Genomic DNA, 20,195 nt, shown 5'->3' with positions numbered 1-20,195 from the left:
GCTTCTTTCTACTGCTGCTTACAGTTTGAGATAAATCCCCACTCTTTTCATTAGGGAATTATCTTGCTAGTCAAGGAAATCTATTGTAAATTACTAGTTCAAATTCCCCAGATATCTGAAGAATCCCTCAAAGGCACACATATTTTATAAAAGCTCACACGTTTAATATCATCACGTACAAAAGACTTTTAAACAGGTTGGGTCCTGGCATTGAACCCAACCAACTAACCAGCTATGATTACCCTTAATTTGGAATAGAAGTTGGATATGAAAAAATTACTGTGAAATACAATTCTCCCCATCTAAGAAGGAACAGAAAATGAATGCTGGAGAGGATACAGTTGTAGAGCGTGACTCACTGGGTTTGGGGAGAAGTTGATGTGAACATTGTATATAGAGAAAAAAAAAATTCCAGGCTTTGCAACTAAATGGCCATGAGTTAGAATCACAGTTTTGGAACTTACTAGCTGTGTGGCCTATGAAGTCTATTTAACCATTATGAACCTCAGTTTCCTCACCTGCAGAATTGGGGGCTATTTCGAGTGGATGTTCTGTACCTGGCACTGTAAGTAACGCCTGTACTCTAGGTCCTGAGCCAAGCACAATGGAAAGAGGATAATGGATATGTCTAACTGCTGAGGCATCTTTCTCTCTTATCTAAACTGCCACAGCCTCTTATCAGGTTTATAGCAGCCACTCTTTTCCTCCTTTCAAGCATGAAATTCCCAAATGGTGAATCTTCAGCTCAAAGTCCAAACTTCCTAATGTGGAGCAGCAGCTCCTTTGTGACCTCATGACCTCATCCCTAAGTGTCTCTCCAGCCTTTCTTACAATGCCCCTTCTCAACCCTCTTCATCTCTGCCACTCTCGAAGCTCTAGTGCTGTCCAGAAGACTTGTGCAATGATGGACATGTTCTATATCTGCAAGATCCAATATGGTAGCCACTCGCCACACATGGCTATTGAGCACTTGAAATGTGGCTAATGTGACCAAGGAACTGAATTTTTAATTTTTCAATTTTTATTTAAATTTAAATACCTACCTGTGGCTAGTGGTTACCATATTAGACAGGGCAGACACGCAAAACTTCTTTAGGTTTCCAACCAGCTATGTCCTCTCTTGCCTCTAGGTCTTTGCCCTGCTTTTCCCTCTCATTAGAAGACCTTCTCTTCCTCCTTTGTCTCAGCCTCCATGTCGCTTATTATATGCTTTCATAGGCTAGGATGTATATAAATTCTGCCACTAACAAACTTTCAGCCAGCAAAGTTTCACTGGTGCAAGAAAGGCTATATTTCAGAGCAAGAGCAACACATTAACTATGCCCTTTACTTTCCATGGATGATTTGCAAGGTGTTTTTCTCTTTGCCCTTGGCTTGCCATTAATCCAGTAGGAGGAGGGCGAAGATGGTTTATCACAGGCCATGATTCATCCCATCAGTATATTTCGTTTGATCTTCACAATGTTTTTTACATGGCGCCAACATTTTTTTTTCTTTTTATTAATTTTATTTATTTATTATTTTTTGGGGGGGTACACAAAGTTCAATCACCTGTTTTTATACACATATCCCCGTATTCCCTCCCTCCCTCGACCCCCCCACCCTCCCTCGAGTCCCCCCAACCCTGGCACCAACATTTTATTTTATTTTATTTTATTTTATTTTATTTTATTATTTTTTGGGGGGTACACCAGGTTCAATCATCTGTTTTTATACACATATCCCCGTATTCCCTCCCTTCCTTGACTCCCCCCGCCTCGAGTCCCCCCCACCCTCCCCGCCCCAGTCCTCTAAGGCATCTTCCATCCTCGAGTTGGACTCCCTTTGTTATACAACTTCCCACTGACTATTTTACAGTTGGTAGTATATATATGTCTGTGCTACTCTCTCGCTTCGTCTCAGTTTCCCCTTCACCCCCCGCCCCCTCCCATACCTCGAGTTCTCCAATCCATTCTCTGTATCTGCATCCTTGTTCTTGTCACTGAGTTCATCAGTACCATTTTTAGATTCCGTATATGTTGGCACCAACATTTTAAATGGAAGAGACTTCACTAAAAATCTAGATTCCTGGATGGATGCTCTGGTCCTAAGCCAAGCATGAAAGATTGGATCACAGGCCCTACCTGGGCCCACATTCACTTCTGCTCAGCAACAATCAGCTGGACTCTCTCTAATACGGTAGTCACATGTGGCTATTTATATTTAAATTAATAAAAATGAAATACGATTGAAAATTCAGTTCCTCAGTCTCACTAGCCAGGTTTCAAGTGCTCAAGCCACAAGTGGCTAAAGGCTATCCTATTGGCCATTTCCATCATCGTAAAATGTTCTCTTGAGCTGCATTACGTAGAGGGTAGCTGGGAGGGCTGCCTCTCACAGCTGAAGAAAGAACACTTCAGGTCTCTGTGGTCTCCAGCCCTTTATGTTACCTCCCTGACCCCTGTAGGCATTTGAACTTGAGAACCTGTGTGCTTTGGGGTTTCTGCTTAGTTTTGCAATGCCTTGGAAAATACCACTAACTTTATCTGCTCATGAAAGTATAAAAGGAGTAAGAGAGAGAAGTGATCTGAAAAAGTGAATATGAAAGTAGAGATACTAAACCTGGATTGTGTGTGTGTGTGTGTGTGTGAGAGAGAGAGAGAGAGAGAGAGAGAGAGAGAGAGATCAGTGCTTCCTTGGTAGAGACTATTCAAGCAGGAAGCAAACTGTGGTTGGAAAGTGCTGTGTGTATGTAATCAATGTTCAACAAAAGGTGAACAAAGGCACCTGTCAAAATGGAATAATTCCTGAGTATGTGACCTGCAAGGGTCAAGGTCACATAAATGATGGCCTCTTGGTAGGGCCTGGTGAAGTAGGGGGTTGGGGGGGTGGTCGATGCCAGTTTAAAGATCAGGAGCCCCTAAGCTCTTGTTGAATATTACAAGTGATTTTTCCAGAGAACTCAGGAACCCAGATTCTTCATGTGACACCTCCTAATTTTTAAATATTAACTCAAATTTTTTAGAAACACTGTCCAAGCAAAATAACACACGTTTACCAGTCAGATATGGTCCCCAGGTACCAGTTTGACAAGTCTGAGTCCATAGGTTGGTGGCGGCAGCAGAGATCCAACAGCAGACTTGCCAGGCTGAGTCAAGAGGAGACTGGACATTGAGAATACAAAGGTTCAGGGTGGGGGCAATTGTGCGAAACCAAGGGACCCTGGTTGCAAAGGCCCCAAGCTCAAGATTCACCTGCAGGGCGTTCAACAGACAGGGCAGCAGAGAGCACTAATCCTTGGAACACTGATTCCCAGATTTCGGTGCACAGAGGGATCCCTGAGGGAGTTTTCGAAATCCTGATGTCCAGGTCTTACCTCAGCCCAGCAGAATGTCTGTAGGAAAGAGGGGGGGCACCCCAGGGGATTCCAATGTGCACCAAAGTTTGAGAGCCACTATGCTAAGGGATGCTCTATGATTCCGAGAACCTGTCTCCACATCATTGATAAAGCTGGTCTTTGGAGGTAAAACATACTTCAATATGCCTCACAGAAGGCAAGAAGACTATTTCAATTTTAAATATTGAAGGTTTTCTCACATTTGGTGGAAAACAAATCCAGAAGTAACAAGCTTAAACCCCCACCTTAGTCACTTTGGACTTATGAACAATGGACTTCACAAACAGCCGCAGGTAAGTTGAGCAACTGGGCCCCCCATCAAGGAACTCATCACACTTTATTGTTCTTATTTAATTGTGCAACTTCCGAATGGACTATGAAAGCTCTAAGAGGGCAGCGACTATGCCTGGCCTAGAGCTCACGGCTGTTGCTCAGGAGTTACTTATAAACTTGTATTGATTAGATGCCCTGGGGACATAGGGAAGGCAAGCCAGCTGGGGATGGGGAGGATGTGAGATGGGACACTGGTTGAAGCTATGTTTCTACAACACCTTACATAGAACTGAGAAAATATCAATGGTCCATATCAAAGAACGCAGGTGGGGGTTGATGGAGATCACCTGTAAGCTACTGAACAAATGAAACCTGCAAAGTGCCCAGCACAGACAAGTGTCCAGGAAGTAGTCCCTGAGATGTCTTTCTTATCACCTCCACCAATTTTAAGGATAAGAATGAAAAATTCTAAAAGCACGTATCTGTGAACAGGAATGCACCATAGTGTAATTATTAAGTAGACTCTGAAGCCAGACTGCCTGCATTCAAATACTTAGCACTTTGGACTTTGAGCAGATCCTTGGAGTCCTCTGTGCCTCAGTTTCCTCATCTGGAAAATGGGGATGACAACACCTACCTCAACAGATAAATATAAGGGGCTAAGAAGTTTTTTTGTGTGTGTGTAAAGGGATTAAAAGAGAACTTGGCACAGGGCAAGTGTTAGTCATTACTTTGTTGGAGAATATAAGAAAAAAAGAGGATGTAGTGCCACTTTGGGATAAACATGTCAGATGTTTGGAAAACATGGACCGTGAGCTCAGTTAACTAGAAAACAGGTATTCATAACGCCTTGGGGTCAAACCTTATGGGGAAAGGGAGGGGATTCAGTTCCCTAGTTCTCAGGCCCTACCTAACTCTCTGAATACAAGGCAGTAGTCACTAGAACGACTGGGTGGTTCAGTGAAACGATTGTGCACACGCTGATCCCCTCCCCCCCATGCTGGGGGTGGTCAGCGGCAGACCCTCAAAGTCCATGTCCTACAGTGTCCATGGTGTGTTATTAATTGTGCCTCCACACCGGGTTCTAAAGGCATCACACGGCACCTGAGTCCACCGAACTCCTTCCACCTCTGTCTTCAGAGTATAATATAAAACATATGCACATCCATCTGGCAAAGCAAAATGTTAGTTTGTGTTTGCATTTGTGACCTAGGAAGTGTCTGCTCCATATTTCAGTAAAAGGACTCTTTCTAAGTATAAAAAAATACTGCTGTCTTTTTTTTATAAAAGTTAGGTTTTTTTCTTCCTCCCAAGTGACCTAGTGTCCTTTGCTTGCTGCTTTCCACTCTAGACAAAAATCCTTTGCTTAGGTATCATTCCTTCAAGCTATTATTTGCTTTTCTTCCTTAAATGTGGAAGAAATGACAAAAACGAAATCCCTGACATAAGATAAATGGTGACGGCATGAAGGCAGGCTGTGGGCCTGTGAGATACAGATTGAAAGTTTTAAATGTTCTCATGATACAAAGTAGCTCAGCAAATTGGCTTCCTTCCCTTGTCAACATACTTCCTCACACACATGGCCTTTTAGGAATGAATCCTCCGCTGTCAGCAACACCAAAACGCAGAGGCTCCCATCTTTCAAGCTCGCTTCTGTTTGAGTAGTACAAAACATTTGGTCTTTACAAATGTAAAAAACTGTGCTTCATTTTTTTAAGGAAGAGGGAGGAGTTTCAGGGTAATTTAGGGAAGGCTTTGGAAAAGATTTATTAAACAACTCAGGAGAAGATAGGGATTTACATACATATTTATAACTATCTATCCCTCACATGTTGTTCCTCAGAGCAATGTAATACTTATCTTGGGAAGGAAGCAGTTTTATTTTAAAATTTTCTAAACCTAGACTTGACTCCCAGTCTCCAATACTTCCCACCTGTCCTCACAAAGTGTGATCACAGGGTCTGCGTGATTTGTGGCTCTAACAACATGTATTCAGACTGCATTTCCCGAATAAATGCTACAAGGACATCTTATAGCCAGCAGCTTCCAACTTCCACGCATCGATGGGCTGTGGCTTGCCATATATTAAGATTTATTCTGCACCCCAACTTTTATTTATTTGTTCTTTTCCCTTTTTAAGCGATTCACCAAATTTTTGATGTCAAATCGAGTTTTAAATTTTATCATATCCCAGAAGTTCTGTTTCATCTTTTCACCAAAGCTTACATATAATACCTTTAAATGTAATGAAACGGCTCTCAAGCATGTAACATAATAGACATGGGTATTAGAATATTGTTGTGAGGTGAGCGGGTTATAATAGAAAGAGCCCCAGACTGGAATTCAGGAGATTCAAGCACTATTCCCAGCTATTCCATCAACTGTGTGGCCTTTGGACAAGTTGGTTAGTTTGCTCTATTACAAAATAGGACAAATGATCGAAATCGGTGAAGGCTGGTTTACCTCCAAAAATTATATGGTTCTTTAATTCTGTATGCTTGTGGGAAAGAAACTGACAGTGTTTTACCTTTGAATATAAATAGTTTCAGACATTTCTGGGTGGTTAATCAACCACAGTGGTGGGTAGCCTAGGTCAGAGCTCACGCGTGCACCTGTGCTGACGAGCCGGCCAGGCTTTGCTGCTTCACTGCAGAAGCCCTGTAGGCTGTTACATCGGCTGCGATCTTTAACCACAACTGTTCCTCAGAGGCAAACGTCTTCATGTCTATTTCTTCTCTAAGAATCTTCTTCCATAAAAGCACTAGTTCCAAAAACAAGGACCCCCTCTCACCAAAAGAGCAGGAGTATTTGCTCCAGATCAAAAGTTCTCCCCTTCCAATGGGATCAGAAGCATCTGCAAAATTTGTAAAAAGGTAAATACTCAGGCTCCATCCCAAACCTACCCAATCAGAAGCTACGGGGTGGGCCCAGACACCTGTATTTTTCACAAGTTTCCAACCTGCTTCTAATGCCTAACAAAGATGGAGAAACACTATAACAATTTGGTGGTATCAACGATGCAAAATTCAGATGTAGATCCAAATTGAAAATACATTCAAGTGAAACACTTGGTCACTGAATTTTTTTTTCTGACTAATGTAATTAAAGGAAAACGAAAATATACCGAGTCTACACTCCCACAAATGAACCCCAGATTTATCTACATTGCTTCTGGTTGTCATATTCTTCACTTTGATCCGTACAGAATATTTGCACTTACGATATTATTGAGAAGCCAAACTTGCCCAGAAATCATAGCATCTCTCAGAGGGGTCTGGTGATTACCATCTTTTCTAGAGCAGGTGGTGGTGGGGAGGGTAACTGGGGTGGATTAGAAATCCCAGCTGACCCACCTAAACTCCTGGCAGCTGCCGCCAGGCAGGAATGAGTAACGTCAAGTGGCCAGCTCTTCCAGTTTTCCAAACGAAGCTAGAAATTGAGTTTGAATGTATAGTCTTACAATTTTTAAATGGTAGGCTACTAATTCAGATGGTTTTTTAAAACGTCATCTAAAAATGCACCTTTGAGGCCCAACCACAAAACAAAGCAAAATTCATCAGCCCAGATTTCACCTGAATATCTGAAGTTTGTAAGTTCTGTTCTACAGGTTCTGAATCTGAATTCAGTTAGATAACCACAAATTATCATCTCACAGAAATTACTTCTAGCTGACACGTAACATTACGCTCTCTGCCTCTAGAACTAGCAGAATCCTCTGCCATTTTTGAACTAAGGGGTTTATACAAGGAGCTACATACGAAGTCCCTTTGTTCACTCAGTAGGTATGGAGAGGGCTCCTGTCCTGTGCCAGGTGCTGAGAATACGGTGGTGAACCGAAACTTAGTTAAGTTTAATATTTGGTATAGCACATAAAAAAATACGTGAAACTCATCACTCTATCAGTGGTAAAGATTAAAAATAAAGACGGGAAAAGCGTAAGAGCAAAATGGTACCTTAAAGATTATTTTTTCAGATTAGGTTGAAGCCCACAAAAACAAAGGCTGGCCAAAGATCACATGGCTTGAAAGGGAGTACAAATTATAGCCCAGAGCTTCTGTCTTTACTCAAGGCTCCTCTCACCCTTTCTGCTGCCTATTTCCCTAAATCCAAGGGGACTGATAAAGGATCATCAAAGGAGATTAGCAGGCTTGATGCCCATCAGAGAGATGACTTCAGTTTTGCAAGTTGTCATTTGGAAAATGATAGAATATTCCATCTAGAACTGACTCAGAATTTCATCTGCATTCATGGAGATTATTATTTCCAGCTAGTCAGAGGTCATTCTCTCCTACCTTAGAACATATAAAGCAATGGCAAAGCAAGGAATTGCTTATATCTATTAAGAACAGAAATAAAAATTGAGTCAAACAGCCAACATTCGTAAAAAATAGGTTAGGAAAAGACCACCAAGATTAGTGTCAGTGAGAGCAAGGAAGATGAACAGGACCCAAGGAGTATGGTTAATAGCAGGGTTTACTGTCTTCACCAGAAATGTCCTACCTTTTACTCTCAACCATACTGCAACCGAATGTCCAGTCCACTGGAGGAAAGAAAGAATTTTTCTGAGTGGCCATAATCACTAGTTCTATAAACTGCTCCTAGTACTTTTGATTATTTTCTAAGTAAGCACTACCTGCAAATACAACCCCGTTTTTAAAAGAGTATTCTATATCTTCAAAGGTGGGAGAAGCAGGTGTGCCGTAACTGATAAATTACAAAATTGTTTGGAATGTATTATTTGAATTTCAGAAACTGAATGACAGGCAGTGGACTTCAAAAGGAGAAGTGAAAGAGACCCCTGGGTGGGCAAGGTGTTTGTCAATGGGGGTAGTTCTTCTATCACTGAATATAAAGGCAACTTGAAGAGAGTAATTCCAAAAGTGAGATTACGGGTGATCTTTGTTCATTTTAAATTCTTTACTTTCCAAATAATTAGTGTTGAAAGAACGAGGAAAAGATATTTTAAAAAATCATATAGCATTTAAAAAAAAAAATCAAAACCTAATAATTCCTGTTTTAAACCTGCCATAATTCTAAAATTGGAGAAATTCTATTTTTATGAAAGCCAGAGTAGAAGCAACTAGAATGTAAAAGTTTTTCTTTACAGCTCCCCCCCCTCCAAATTAGCACATGATTTAGTAATAATTAAATCTCTGTAAGGTTCTTGTCCCATTACCACAGGCATAGAAAAAAGCCTTCCCACTTAAACCTGGAAACTACAAAATTTTTCCTTCTCCATTAACCAATTAAATTTATGATTTGACATCGTCAAAATCTTCTGGGAAAGCAGTGTTTCCAATGTAAAAGGCTCATGAAAACTGGGCATGTTCTTAAGAGAAAACATGGAGGAGCCCTAATGAGGAGCCTCATGTTCAGTGTTGGAAAATCAGACCTCTAGAGACACGCTGTGCGAATAGTATGATTTAGATCAGTAAGACAACAGTTTTACATGAAAAAAATGAAAAGCAACACAAAGTGGAAATACATGATGAAAACAAGTATGACAGTTTCAACTGTTCAGTACTAACTTTGATGTCAAAGTTCATAAGGTGATAAAGTTTTTAAGAGAAAACTGATCATGAGGGAAAATACATACGCACTGTCTGAAAATCAGTGGAAACCATGAAGTGGACAGGCTTATAGGGATGTGATATTTTCTCACTTAACTTGATCAAGTATCATAGAAGGGAAATTGAATCCAATTTTTTGGTTTTCTCTTTAGTAGTACAAACTAGGTGAGTATATCTTCTTAAATTAAAAGTCTGGTAGTGAGTTGAAGACTATTAAAAAAAATGACTGGAACAAGGAACCAATTAAGCCAGAGGTTCTCAACGAGTATATTTTCATTCACAGGTGTGCCCCCTAATTTTGAATAATGTATAAATAAAAAATTTAAATAATTAAACAAAACCGAGGTGTGGCAGTCATCAGCACAGCTGATGCATCCTCTTTCCAGGCCCAGGAGGAAGACTGAACTTCCACAGCCTCTTATAAGGGAGGGACCACAGTGCTGGCCATGGGGTGGTGCGTCCACTGCCGGCAGGAGCACATTAACTGCTGGAGGACAGCCTTCCAGAGCCTTTCCTCTTGCCATGACCACCAGGAAGGTTCAAGACAGTGACTGTGCCATCAGTCTAGATCCCTGAGTGCCTGCACCAAATACAGCACCCCAGCCACTCACCGACAGACACATATGCAGTTTGTGGGACATAAAACTTTGTTCTGAAGCCATTGAGATCTTGAAGGGTTTTGTTTCTACAAGATAATCTTGCTCTCCTGACTGAAACAAAGGGATACACACTGATAAGTTGTTATTTCCCCACTAGGCTGCTGAGCTGAGAGGCTCATGTGACTTGGTAAGTACAGCTGGGATCTCTGTGCTATCAGGAGGTTAAAAACTGTATTGTAATGTGAAACTGCTGACAAAGAGGTCCTTACTTCTATGAAAATACCTGAGAACTTTTCCTTAGGTCTGTGTGAGAGAGCCTTTGGTGCTAAAGGATGGCTGAGTTCACTGTACTATAAACAGTTTCAACTTCACATGCAATCTTATTCCTTCAAACAAGGCACCAAAAAGTTTAATATTTGAATATGTACCTTTTACACAAGGGCTGAAATTCAGTTTCAAATCCTGAGATCACTGCTGGGTTTCTGGACAACAGCCTGACTACCACCAGGGGGAGCCATCTGCTGTTTCCTGCCTGACCAGGATCACCAAATGAACAATGAGAAACTTCCAGCTATACCTGGGAAGAAATTCATTCTGGTCTGGCACTTCCTTCCTCAATGTAAAATCGTGCTGGTGTCAGGCTACTTGGATAGACTCACCCAGGAAGCTATGAAATGCATGTTCTCAGGCACGCCAAAGATTGACTCACTAGCTCTGAAGTGGGGTTCAGAAATGTGTAATTTTTTTAAAAAGCTCCCTAGATGCTTCTGATGCAGAGCTAGGTTTGCTACCACTGGTGTAGAAGATTTCAAAACATTGATCCTTTTCAATCAAAAAGTTTTGCCATCTGCACGGCCTTTTTTGACACGGATCAAGATATTGGAAGCCCAGCCGGATAAGAAAAACCTCCGAAGAACAGAATTTCAGCAAGACACTTTACAATAATAATCATCACAGGAGTAAAAACAGTTATCTTCAAATTTAAATTTATTAAGACATTCAGCTATGTCTGTCAGTCTACATCCAAATTTGCTACTAAAAATAAAGTCACATCCCACATTAGGAATACCGAGTCTGAAAAACACTTTTTGAGCCAAGCCTATTGTATAAATAAATGACTAATTTCTTTTCATATCAAAATTCCCATAAAAAATTACATTCCCCCCTCCCCAGTTCTACCTGTAGCCATGATGAATGTAAAAATTTAAATATGACACATCCTTGTCAAAGAAAAGGTGCAAAGTCTATTAACAGCTTTAAAAGTGGCATTTGCAGAATGTGATCATACAGTTATGTACTCATTCCCAAAGTGCAAATATTGCCATAATTTAACACTGTTTTGATTCAGTCGCAAGAATTAAACATTACACAGGATTGAAAAGTACACTTAGGGCCTTTATCAGTGCCCTAAAGCCCTTCCCACTTTGGTCTCCTACACTAACATGGACTCCAAAGTGTTCATCAGAGTTTTAGTTTACTTCACACAGCCAATACAGTATACAATGTATTAACAAAAGTTTCATATACATCAAAATATTGAAGACTCCATCATCAAGTTCAAGAGTCTCAGATTACATGAATGCACCCGCAAGGCCCAAGTGCCCACCCCGCCCTCCCCCAAAGCACATACGAAGTATGAGCGTGCTTCAATCTTTGAATACAATCAATGCTTTTACATCTTTGATTTCATCTCAGTGCTGTACAAATAATCACCTGACTGAGTTCCAATTAACTGAGGGAAAAGGGGGTGGAGGAAAAGGCTCATCACCACTCACACTTTGTAACAAGAATGGTCCTGTCCCACAGAGTGAAATATCCGTTCCACTTCTGCCTGCTTCCTCCCATGCTGTCCTCGTGCTCTTTATCCTCCTTCCTTTAGCCCCTTTCAGACACTCAAATCTGATTTTATTTATCCCTTACATATCAGGGGCCATTTCTGCAGTTGCTAAGGTTGAATTTTCTTGGCAAACCTCTACCAAACATCAGCATAGGATATATAAATACATTAGGATTAGCATACATTGCAAAATTTCTCCCACAATGTCAAGGGGATGAAAGCAGGTGGTCTCCACTGAGAGTACTTCCTGGATTAGATCCTTGGAATGTGAAGTTTCCTGCCTAATCCTCATACATTAACTCCTCAAATCTGAGCATGAATTCCAACGAGGGTTAACTTCTCCAGAGTAGCAAAGTGTTACTCCTGCTGCTTTTCTTCTAGGTTGACCTCAACAGGATGTGCTTCATCTTTTGCACTAAGAGGATTTTCCTTGGGATCACAGGTCCCTTCCGGGCTATCTGATCTTCTGGCAATGCACTCGTCATTGTCCCTAGAACCTTCTTGCACCCCGGTCCCCCGAGGATGCTCCTGGCCTGGGGGTTCAGTACCTTCCTGAAGCACATTTTGCTCAGCTCCAGTGGGAGGCTGTGGAACCGGGTCAGCTCCTAACCCTGGCAGCTGCGAGGAGTTTTTGAGGTGACAGTGGCACAGAGGGCAGGTCTCCTGGACATACAGCCACTTCTTGAGACAGCCTGCGTGGAAGAAATGACTGCAAGGTGTGATCACCGCAGATTTCATGTCCTAAAAAGGGGGTAAAAAGATACCTCGTAAGTGTCTATTATCTAAAATCTTTGCTGCTATGCTCGAGTTCTAGTTCCAACATTTCTTTCTCACAAATTCTCCACAGAAAATTTGTAACACAGATCTTAGAATAAAACTCATTTCATATTTTTGTAATAATCCTCTTGCCATCAGAGACCCCTTTATACAAATAATAAGAGAACCACTGGCTAAAAAATTTTTTAAAAAGAAGTAAAAACCAAAAATGAGGAAGAAACAAGCTTTGTAACTGGGTTTGGACTTAGTATGAAACATAAAGGTTATAAAACTGCAGCAGTATGATTACTGGGTCTCCACGAGTATAATCAGAACCTCAGGAAATCTGATGAAGATTGGGCTTTTTCCACTTTTTTTGCTTCAACACAGCTCAACAGATTATTCCATGATGAGATCATTGGCAAGGAGACAAAATAAGCCACATAACACCAGGGTGTTGGCAAGGAAGTGGCAACTTCATTAGGGATAATGTACATCCCAGTTCTCACAATATGATATAAGCCAGTGTTTCGCAATGTGCATCAGAGTCACCCTGAGTGCTGGCTAACTGTGCATATTCTAGGGCACCCCAGACCTACTGATCTGGAAAGCTGAAGATGGCATTCGCAAATCTATAGGTACAGCAAGCCACCCATGTGACTTTAATGCACACTTAAGTTTAATAACCACTGGAATAAGAAGTGGTAGACTTTGCACTAATAGTCCTTGCATAAGATATATTTGGGGAGGGAAGGCTGACAACATGAAGTTTAAATTGTTAACAACATACATTTGGTGGATCAACCATTAATTTTGTTTAAAGTCCCAAAACAAGGAGTTGTGGCTACAGTAGAAATTCCTTGCCAAGAACTGGTAACACCTGGGAGTCAACTTTTAAGCAGAAAGCCATCCAAGGAAGAGCAGCCAGCTGGGAAGGTAAGCAGTTTGAGTTTTATTTTCAGTGTGATATCAGCAGGTAGTTCAAGCACCTCAAAAAAAGTGATGTGACAACAGGAAGTACAAAAAGAGGACTCTCAAATCCCAGAGATGGTATATTTAGACACAGGCTGCTGAAGCTGATGAGCCCCAAATCTGTCTTTGCTATGCTTTGTCCTGCATACAAGGCTACCGAGCACCAAGGAGCCAGCATGAAGACAATGGCCACTTACATTGCTCCTCAACCCCCCCAAATGCAAAAGCAACCTGGAAAATATTATTTTGCTAGTACCCAAAAGTAGCTTCTAATAACAATCAAAAAGTGGCAGCTTAATTTTACTCTTAGGAAAAATTCTTATTCTAGGTAGTCTTCACACACAAACACATACACATCCCATCTACACAGTAAAGCAGCCTTGGAACAAGTATCTCCCCTGTATACTCACTGACACTGTCTATAGTTTTATTCCACCAGCCCACATTCTTTAAGAGTGATTTTAAAGGAACAGTTTGTGTTGTCACACAGAATTTCTGCCCATACTTCCAACAGTACAGTTTAGCTATAAAAGCTGCTACTCAATCATCCTTCTGCACACGTGACTGGTGACTAAACTCTAGGCCTGTTTTTTGTTATTGTTATATTTCCAAGCTGATTTAAATACTGTCTTTCAATTCTTGATAGAAGGCAGTCGTCAGCTACTGAGGGCTCATATGCCAAAGATGCCAGGGAGGCCAACTGTAATGTACACCAGTTGGTTGCTTCTACCATACCTCCCGCCCTCTACTTCCGTATAGAGGCTGCACACACCTCAGATATCCCTCAACCCACAGGGAAGCACATACTCTCTCCACCTACGTTAACTAAATGAATATTTATTCCCCACCCTGGAAATACCAGAAGGGAAAGAGTCAGAATCTTGGCACACCACTTTTCCGAAGTTGCTGACTCCTGATTCATAGTATACACTGGATAGTACGTATATATGTGTGTGTATATATTCAGGAGTAAATATAAAATACACCTGACCTGTTTTTCCTTTATTTATGGGTGAGCAATAATGTTGAAAATAACAGTGAATTAGAACTTGAGGGGCTAAATTTAAAACTTACTTTAGAAATAAAATGGAAATATTTTATCAGGTCTTTAATAATTTCTGAGGCCCACTTTTTTTTCACCCAGGAGACAATTTCTGCCTGGAAATTTAACTTGCATTTGGATAATGCGGTTAAACTCCCAAGGGACACATGGTATGACCCACCCAAATGGCTTCTTACTGTATGAGTTACCTGATAACAGATGGCACAAATATCATTGTGTTTCTCAAGCTGCTCTTTTGTAGCAATGGGTAATGATTTAATCTTATTCACTGCGTCCCTGCGGAGAAGGAAGCTCTTCCACCCCAGCTGGGCCCGAAGCCACACATTATAGTAGGAATGGATGAAGATGATCATTGAGCCCATTACTGTCCATTCTCCAAAGATGGTCTCTGAGACTCCGTAGGCCACCACACAGAGGGCCACGAGAAACTCCAGCAGGCGGTAAGTGCCGTTCACATAGTAAATGACGTCATCCATGTTTTCTACTGGCTCTTTTCTGAATTCCTCAACCATAAATAAGACATAAATAAAAAGTGTTCCCAGAACCTGAAAAAAAAAGTATGTATATAATCACTAAGAAAGGTTTTTCATAGACTTTAAGTGATAACACATTACTAATATCTTTAGTACACCAGATGCAATGTACAGAGGAGACAGTGGTATTATTAAAATGTGGGTGATCTCAGCTATCCAGGTCTTTAATACTGAAAAGTACCTTGAGATATAACTTTACTAAAATCATTCTGATTAGTAATTAGTCTTCTCTGACATTCCTTCACTCTTTCCCCTAGTCACCAAAGTTCTATCTAAAATTTCCTAATTCTGTACTCATATCTGTTCCTCAACTTTCAAAGAACATTTACTTCTACAGGGAACAATGAATAAATCTTTATTGCCAGTGCTACATTTTTCTTTTACTTGTTACTGATTAGATAGCCAAGATACACTTTCAAGCTACAAGTTTATCCACTCCATGGTAACACTGTGTGTGTGTGTGTGTGTGTGCGCGCGCGCGCGTGTGTGTGTAAAGTGTATATCCTGTCTGTGTAATACATACGCGCGCGCGTGTGTGTGTAAAGTGTATATCCTGTCTGTGTAATACATATACAGGTATCACATATTTATATACATTATGAAACTATGGTTATTTTCGAGTGGGCAACATGTGCTCCAAACAAGCACTAAAATCTTTTAATATTTTATAGTTACTTATCTATTTAAGATTTACATGACAGTTCTGTATCATACCATTTTGAGAAAGAAATACTGCAAACTTTAATTACCTTGATTAAAAAAGTACAGTGACAGATAGGCTTATATTTTAATAACCTACCTTCTCATTCCTATGCTCAAATAAATGCAATGCATTCTAGTAAAAAGGATGGGAAGTAATCACCTAAATAAGCCACTTATAATCATTAGTCTTGAAAAAGTTTAATTCCTCTTCTGGAAGGAAAAATAAGAAAATCAGTTACTATATAAAGTTAATTAATCCTGGGCTTACCTGAAGAGAGGTGAGAATGCTGCTAGAAATAATGATAAGAAGCCAAAAGTCCATGTGGAAAAACTGGCAAATCATATAGGCCATATAAGCAGGGAATACCAGTAAAAATAAACAAAGGCTCACAGCTCGGAAGTGTTTCCATAAACTCCTAGAGAAAGAAAAGTATTCTTTTAACATGCCTGTCACCTAGCAGCACAACTACTAGGTCTTGTGCCATGCTTCAATTTCACAGCATTTTACTGCACACCCTTCTCCATGCCAGTCACAGTGCTAGATTTCAGGGCAAGTCACATCAAAGGTGTGGTACTTCAAAGCACCTTTTCTCTTAACCCTACACTCAGTCAATTGCCAAGTACCACCAATTTTTTTTTCTCAATAGTTTGCTTTCAATCTCATTTCCATTCCAAGCAATTTCAAAGCAATTTCAGGCTTTTGTAGCATTAAATCTTAACAATCTTAACAGTAATTTGCTGTCTTAAGTCATGACAACCTCTCACCTGCACCACCCTTGAAAATCTCTGCAGCCGTGAGTGCAGTGTTACCAAGAAGAATGGCTCTGCAATGAGCAGGGGTATTGCCCCTCACATCTGTTGAGGCTGGGGAAAAACTATGAACCACTGCACTCTAAGATCTACTAGTTGATCTTCCTCCCTTCTAGCCCCTGTTCCTGGATACACAGATAGTTTTAAAAGCTCTGCTAGCCTAATACTGTCAATACCTTCTCTAAACTTCCTAGCCTGGCATTTGTGGTCCTCCACTCCCATTTTTTTGGTCCAAACTCATCAACATCTGTCCCTCACTGTAAGCAAAGATGGTTAATTAATTGTTTTCCTAGAAAAACACAAGCACTCTTAAACATCCCACCAGAAATGCCTCCATCCCATGCTCTTTTTCTAAACCCTTTAGACTACCTCAAGCTAAACAAATATATTTGTACAGGTAATGTTATGCTTTCTCCAGGAATCACCAACCCTCTCAGAATTCTTAACACCTGCACCAGACAATCATACAATGAATTGAAGCACTGCTTCAATAGATAGATATTTACATATAATACATATTTTATATATTATATATCATACACACCTAAACATTCTTGTTTATATTTTTATATTTATTGTTTAAATAAAAATATTTTATATATGTACACACATTTTTAAAAGTCTCATCGCCCAAATTTAAACTCCTTCAAAATAGGATAACTCCAGCTCCTAAGCACAAAGGCTTATTTGAAATAAGGGCCAAATAAAACCTGAAAACTTATTTCTGCTTGATATTTTTCGAATTATTTTCCATCGATTACTACCTTTTCTTACCTACCCATCTATCCACCCAAGTGCAAAGCCCTAAGATGTAAGCAGGACAAAAGTTAATTGTGGTTATTACACAGGGGAATAGTTACGTGTATAACTTTATGCTTTTATGACACACAACAAGTCAAGAAATTTCTTAGACTTAAATTTCAGCTTCTGATTCCACTTGAAACCTCCTTGTTGTCAATAGTCGCATACACAGCTGGAGCCCCCTGGTTATGGCACAAGGAGAAGGAACATCTTTTCTTTTGTTTATCTCTCCGTACACTGTAATATTCTAATAGATAATTCCTTAAATACACCCCAAATTTAATACAGATTGTATAACAACTTCTAAAAGAAAACTGACACAAAACCCTCCCCCAACAAGTGCCTTAAGCAGAACTTTGAAAAAAAATCTTTTTGTGCAATTAAAAGTATGATTTCCACCCCCTACAAGCTTATTATTTACATTATATATCCAACTTATAAGCCAACTGATGATGGAATGACTTATTACCCCAACAAGGGATTTAAAAAGAAAATGCTAGATACTTCCATTTCCTTGGTAAATAAAAGCCAAAGTTGGAGTAATTTTTGGAAATAAGGATCACAAATCTAGAAAGAAATTAGTGTGAGCCCCAAACAGCCATCCCCTTTCTTAAAAACAAAACTCAATTACAATCGATGTAAACTGAATAGCGAGACAAATCATTCAATGATTTCCTAGTAAAAACAAACAGATTATTTAAAAACATTATGAGGAAACATGAATTTCAACCAAAACAGTTTAAAGTTCATAGCCACAGTAAAATTAGGCTGTTTTAATTAAATACCAGTATCTGTGAAATGTTCTCAAATCCATGTGAAGTATCTCAAGGAGATGGAAACGTAGCATAAATCATCCTTCCTACCTTTAACTCTATTATAACACAGGTGGGAGGAAAAATAACCACACTAAGTTAAATGCTATACTGTGTGGGACTGTCCACAATTAGCAATTCTTATAAGAAAGTAAATTATTATTCTGGTTAAAATTAAAGCTAGGTACTTTGGAAAGTGTTTTACATCTTTTCTTGTCAAACATTTTTCTTATGAGAAGTTAAGGGGCAAATATAAACCTGCCACAGTAGCTCTACTTGGAGATTCCAAACTTCTATTTTTTTTAAGAAAAGCAGGCAGAAAAGAATTATTGTAATGGTAGTTATAACAGGGCAATATGCCTTAAAACTTTAAATATATTTTTCAAAATCAAGCTAGCTATGATCCACTTATATAATATAGGTATATATTTACATATATACACAAACATATATATATTTTTTCAAACAAATTTTTACATGTACACAGAAAGTAAGTGCAACACATGTCAACAGTTTTACACTTATGTCTAATTTCTGTGTTTTATATACACAAACAGTACATACATATATATCCTTATTTAAGCAGTTAAAATTCAACAAAAACCTAATTTAAAATTAAAATTAAACATAAAAAGAACAGAGGAAAATGATACTGGAATCTCATTCCATTAACAACTTAAGCATTATAAAGTAAAAAAAAAAAAAATTTTTTTTTAATTCACCTCAACACATTTCATGAAAAGCTGGTCATTTAAAAATTTGCTATATAACAATACAGTAGACTACAGTTATAAAATTCCTTGCTAACAACTGTAATGAAATTTATAGATAAAAGTAACAATTATATCTATGGCTAAAACTATCTGAGACATCTTTTTAAGTTTAAACACTGGAAGTTACCTTCAGGCACAAGCCAAAGACATGTGAGGATTTCCCCCTAATAATTACTTCCTTAATGACAGAGAGAAGCAGTGTTTCAATACTACCTTTTAGTTGTTCTTCTAATTTGAGAATTAGGATAATTTTTATTTCCTTTTTTAACCCCCAGTACACTTAATAGAATTAATCACAATTCTCTATTCAGAACGCACTATTGTTATTGGTCTATGCATGTCCCTCTTTTTATTAGTTCATAATCCAATTAGCTATTTTAAATACCTGAAATTTAACAAGCACTCATGAACCCATCTCCCCATACAAAAGCCAGGCCCTGGACCATAACCCACTCTAAGCATGTGGCAGGACGGTCTTTTCCATATCCTGCCTCTCTCCACCCAATGAAACCTTTTCACGAGTCCTGTGCTGTGCTCTTCACTCTCTTGCTTGCTTCCCTTTCCACAGTTTTGTTTAATCCATATGTATTCCTAAAAAGTGTATTTAAAAATTGTTTTTAACATAAAAATAACCTTCTGTATTGTCATCTTTTGGGATTTACTTTACATATTGCTATGAATCACTCAATGTTTAGTGTGTCACTATGTTTTTAACATTCCACTGTGACCATTTTCACATTTATTCATCCCCTTTCCTGTTTGATTGGCATATGATTTGTTTCCAGGTTTTTGCTATTGTGAACTGTGCTATGAATATTCTTCTACATGTCCCTCCTGAATATACACAAGAATGTCTTGAGTATATACGTAGGAAGAAATACTGCTAAACTGTTCTCCAAAGTGATTACACTAATTCACACTCCCACCAAAAACCTCGGGATATCTGAGGACCTATGTTTTCTTCTACCTTAGGTATCAGCTGACCTTCTTTTCTCTCTCTCCCTTTTTTCTTTCTTTTCTACTATTTATTCATTGCCACTTCCACAGGTTTAAAACAGTGTCTTACAGTGGTCTTGATTCACATTTCTCTGACCACTAAAGACACTGAAGCTCTCTTCATATTCATTGTTTTCTCCTTCACTAAAAGCCCAAAGATGTACTTTATCTACTTCTCTCACTGATTTGAGCTATTTACATATTCTTGATAGTAATTCTTGGGCAAGTGTGAATACTATAAATGTCTTCTCCCAGTCTGTAACTATCATTTCTAATGTAAGTCACCTTTAGGTTTAGAAAATGTTATTAATTTTAATAATTA

General features: G+C 39.2%; 1 protein-coding gene across 1 annotated transcript in view; it reads right to left on the bottom strand.

Moving 5' to 3' along the window:
• Positions 1–10,793: 10,793 nt before the first annotated feature.
• RNF145 (ring finger protein 145) overlaps positions 10,794–20,195 on the bottom strand; it is a 55,638-nt gene continuing 46,236 nt past the window's right edge. Inside the window, exons 9-11 of the mRNA XM_057729956.1 lie at positions 15,950–16,097; positions 14,635–14,991; positions 10,794–12,396 (exon numbers count right to left, since the gene is read on the bottom strand). Coding sequence (XP_057585939.1) covers positions 12,013–12,396; positions 14,635–14,991; positions 15,950–16,097 — 889 coding nt within the window. The 3' untranslated portion in view covers positions 10,794–12,012. The remainder of the gene's footprint in view (positions 12,397–14,634; positions 14,992–15,949; positions 16,098–20,195) is intronic.

This window comes from Hippopotamus amphibius, chromosome 1, assembly GCF_030028045.1.
Source record: "Hippopotamus amphibius kiboko isolate mHipAmp2 chromosome 1, mHipAmp2.hap2, whole genome shotgun sequence".
In the NCBI taxonomy this organism is placed as follows: domain Eukaryota; kingdom Metazoa; phylum Chordata; class Mammalia; order Artiodactyla; family Hippopotamidae; genus Hippopotamus; species Hippopotamus amphibius.
Note: the sequence above shows the minus strand (reverse complement) of the source record. Positions and strands in the feature narration are given on the sequence as shown.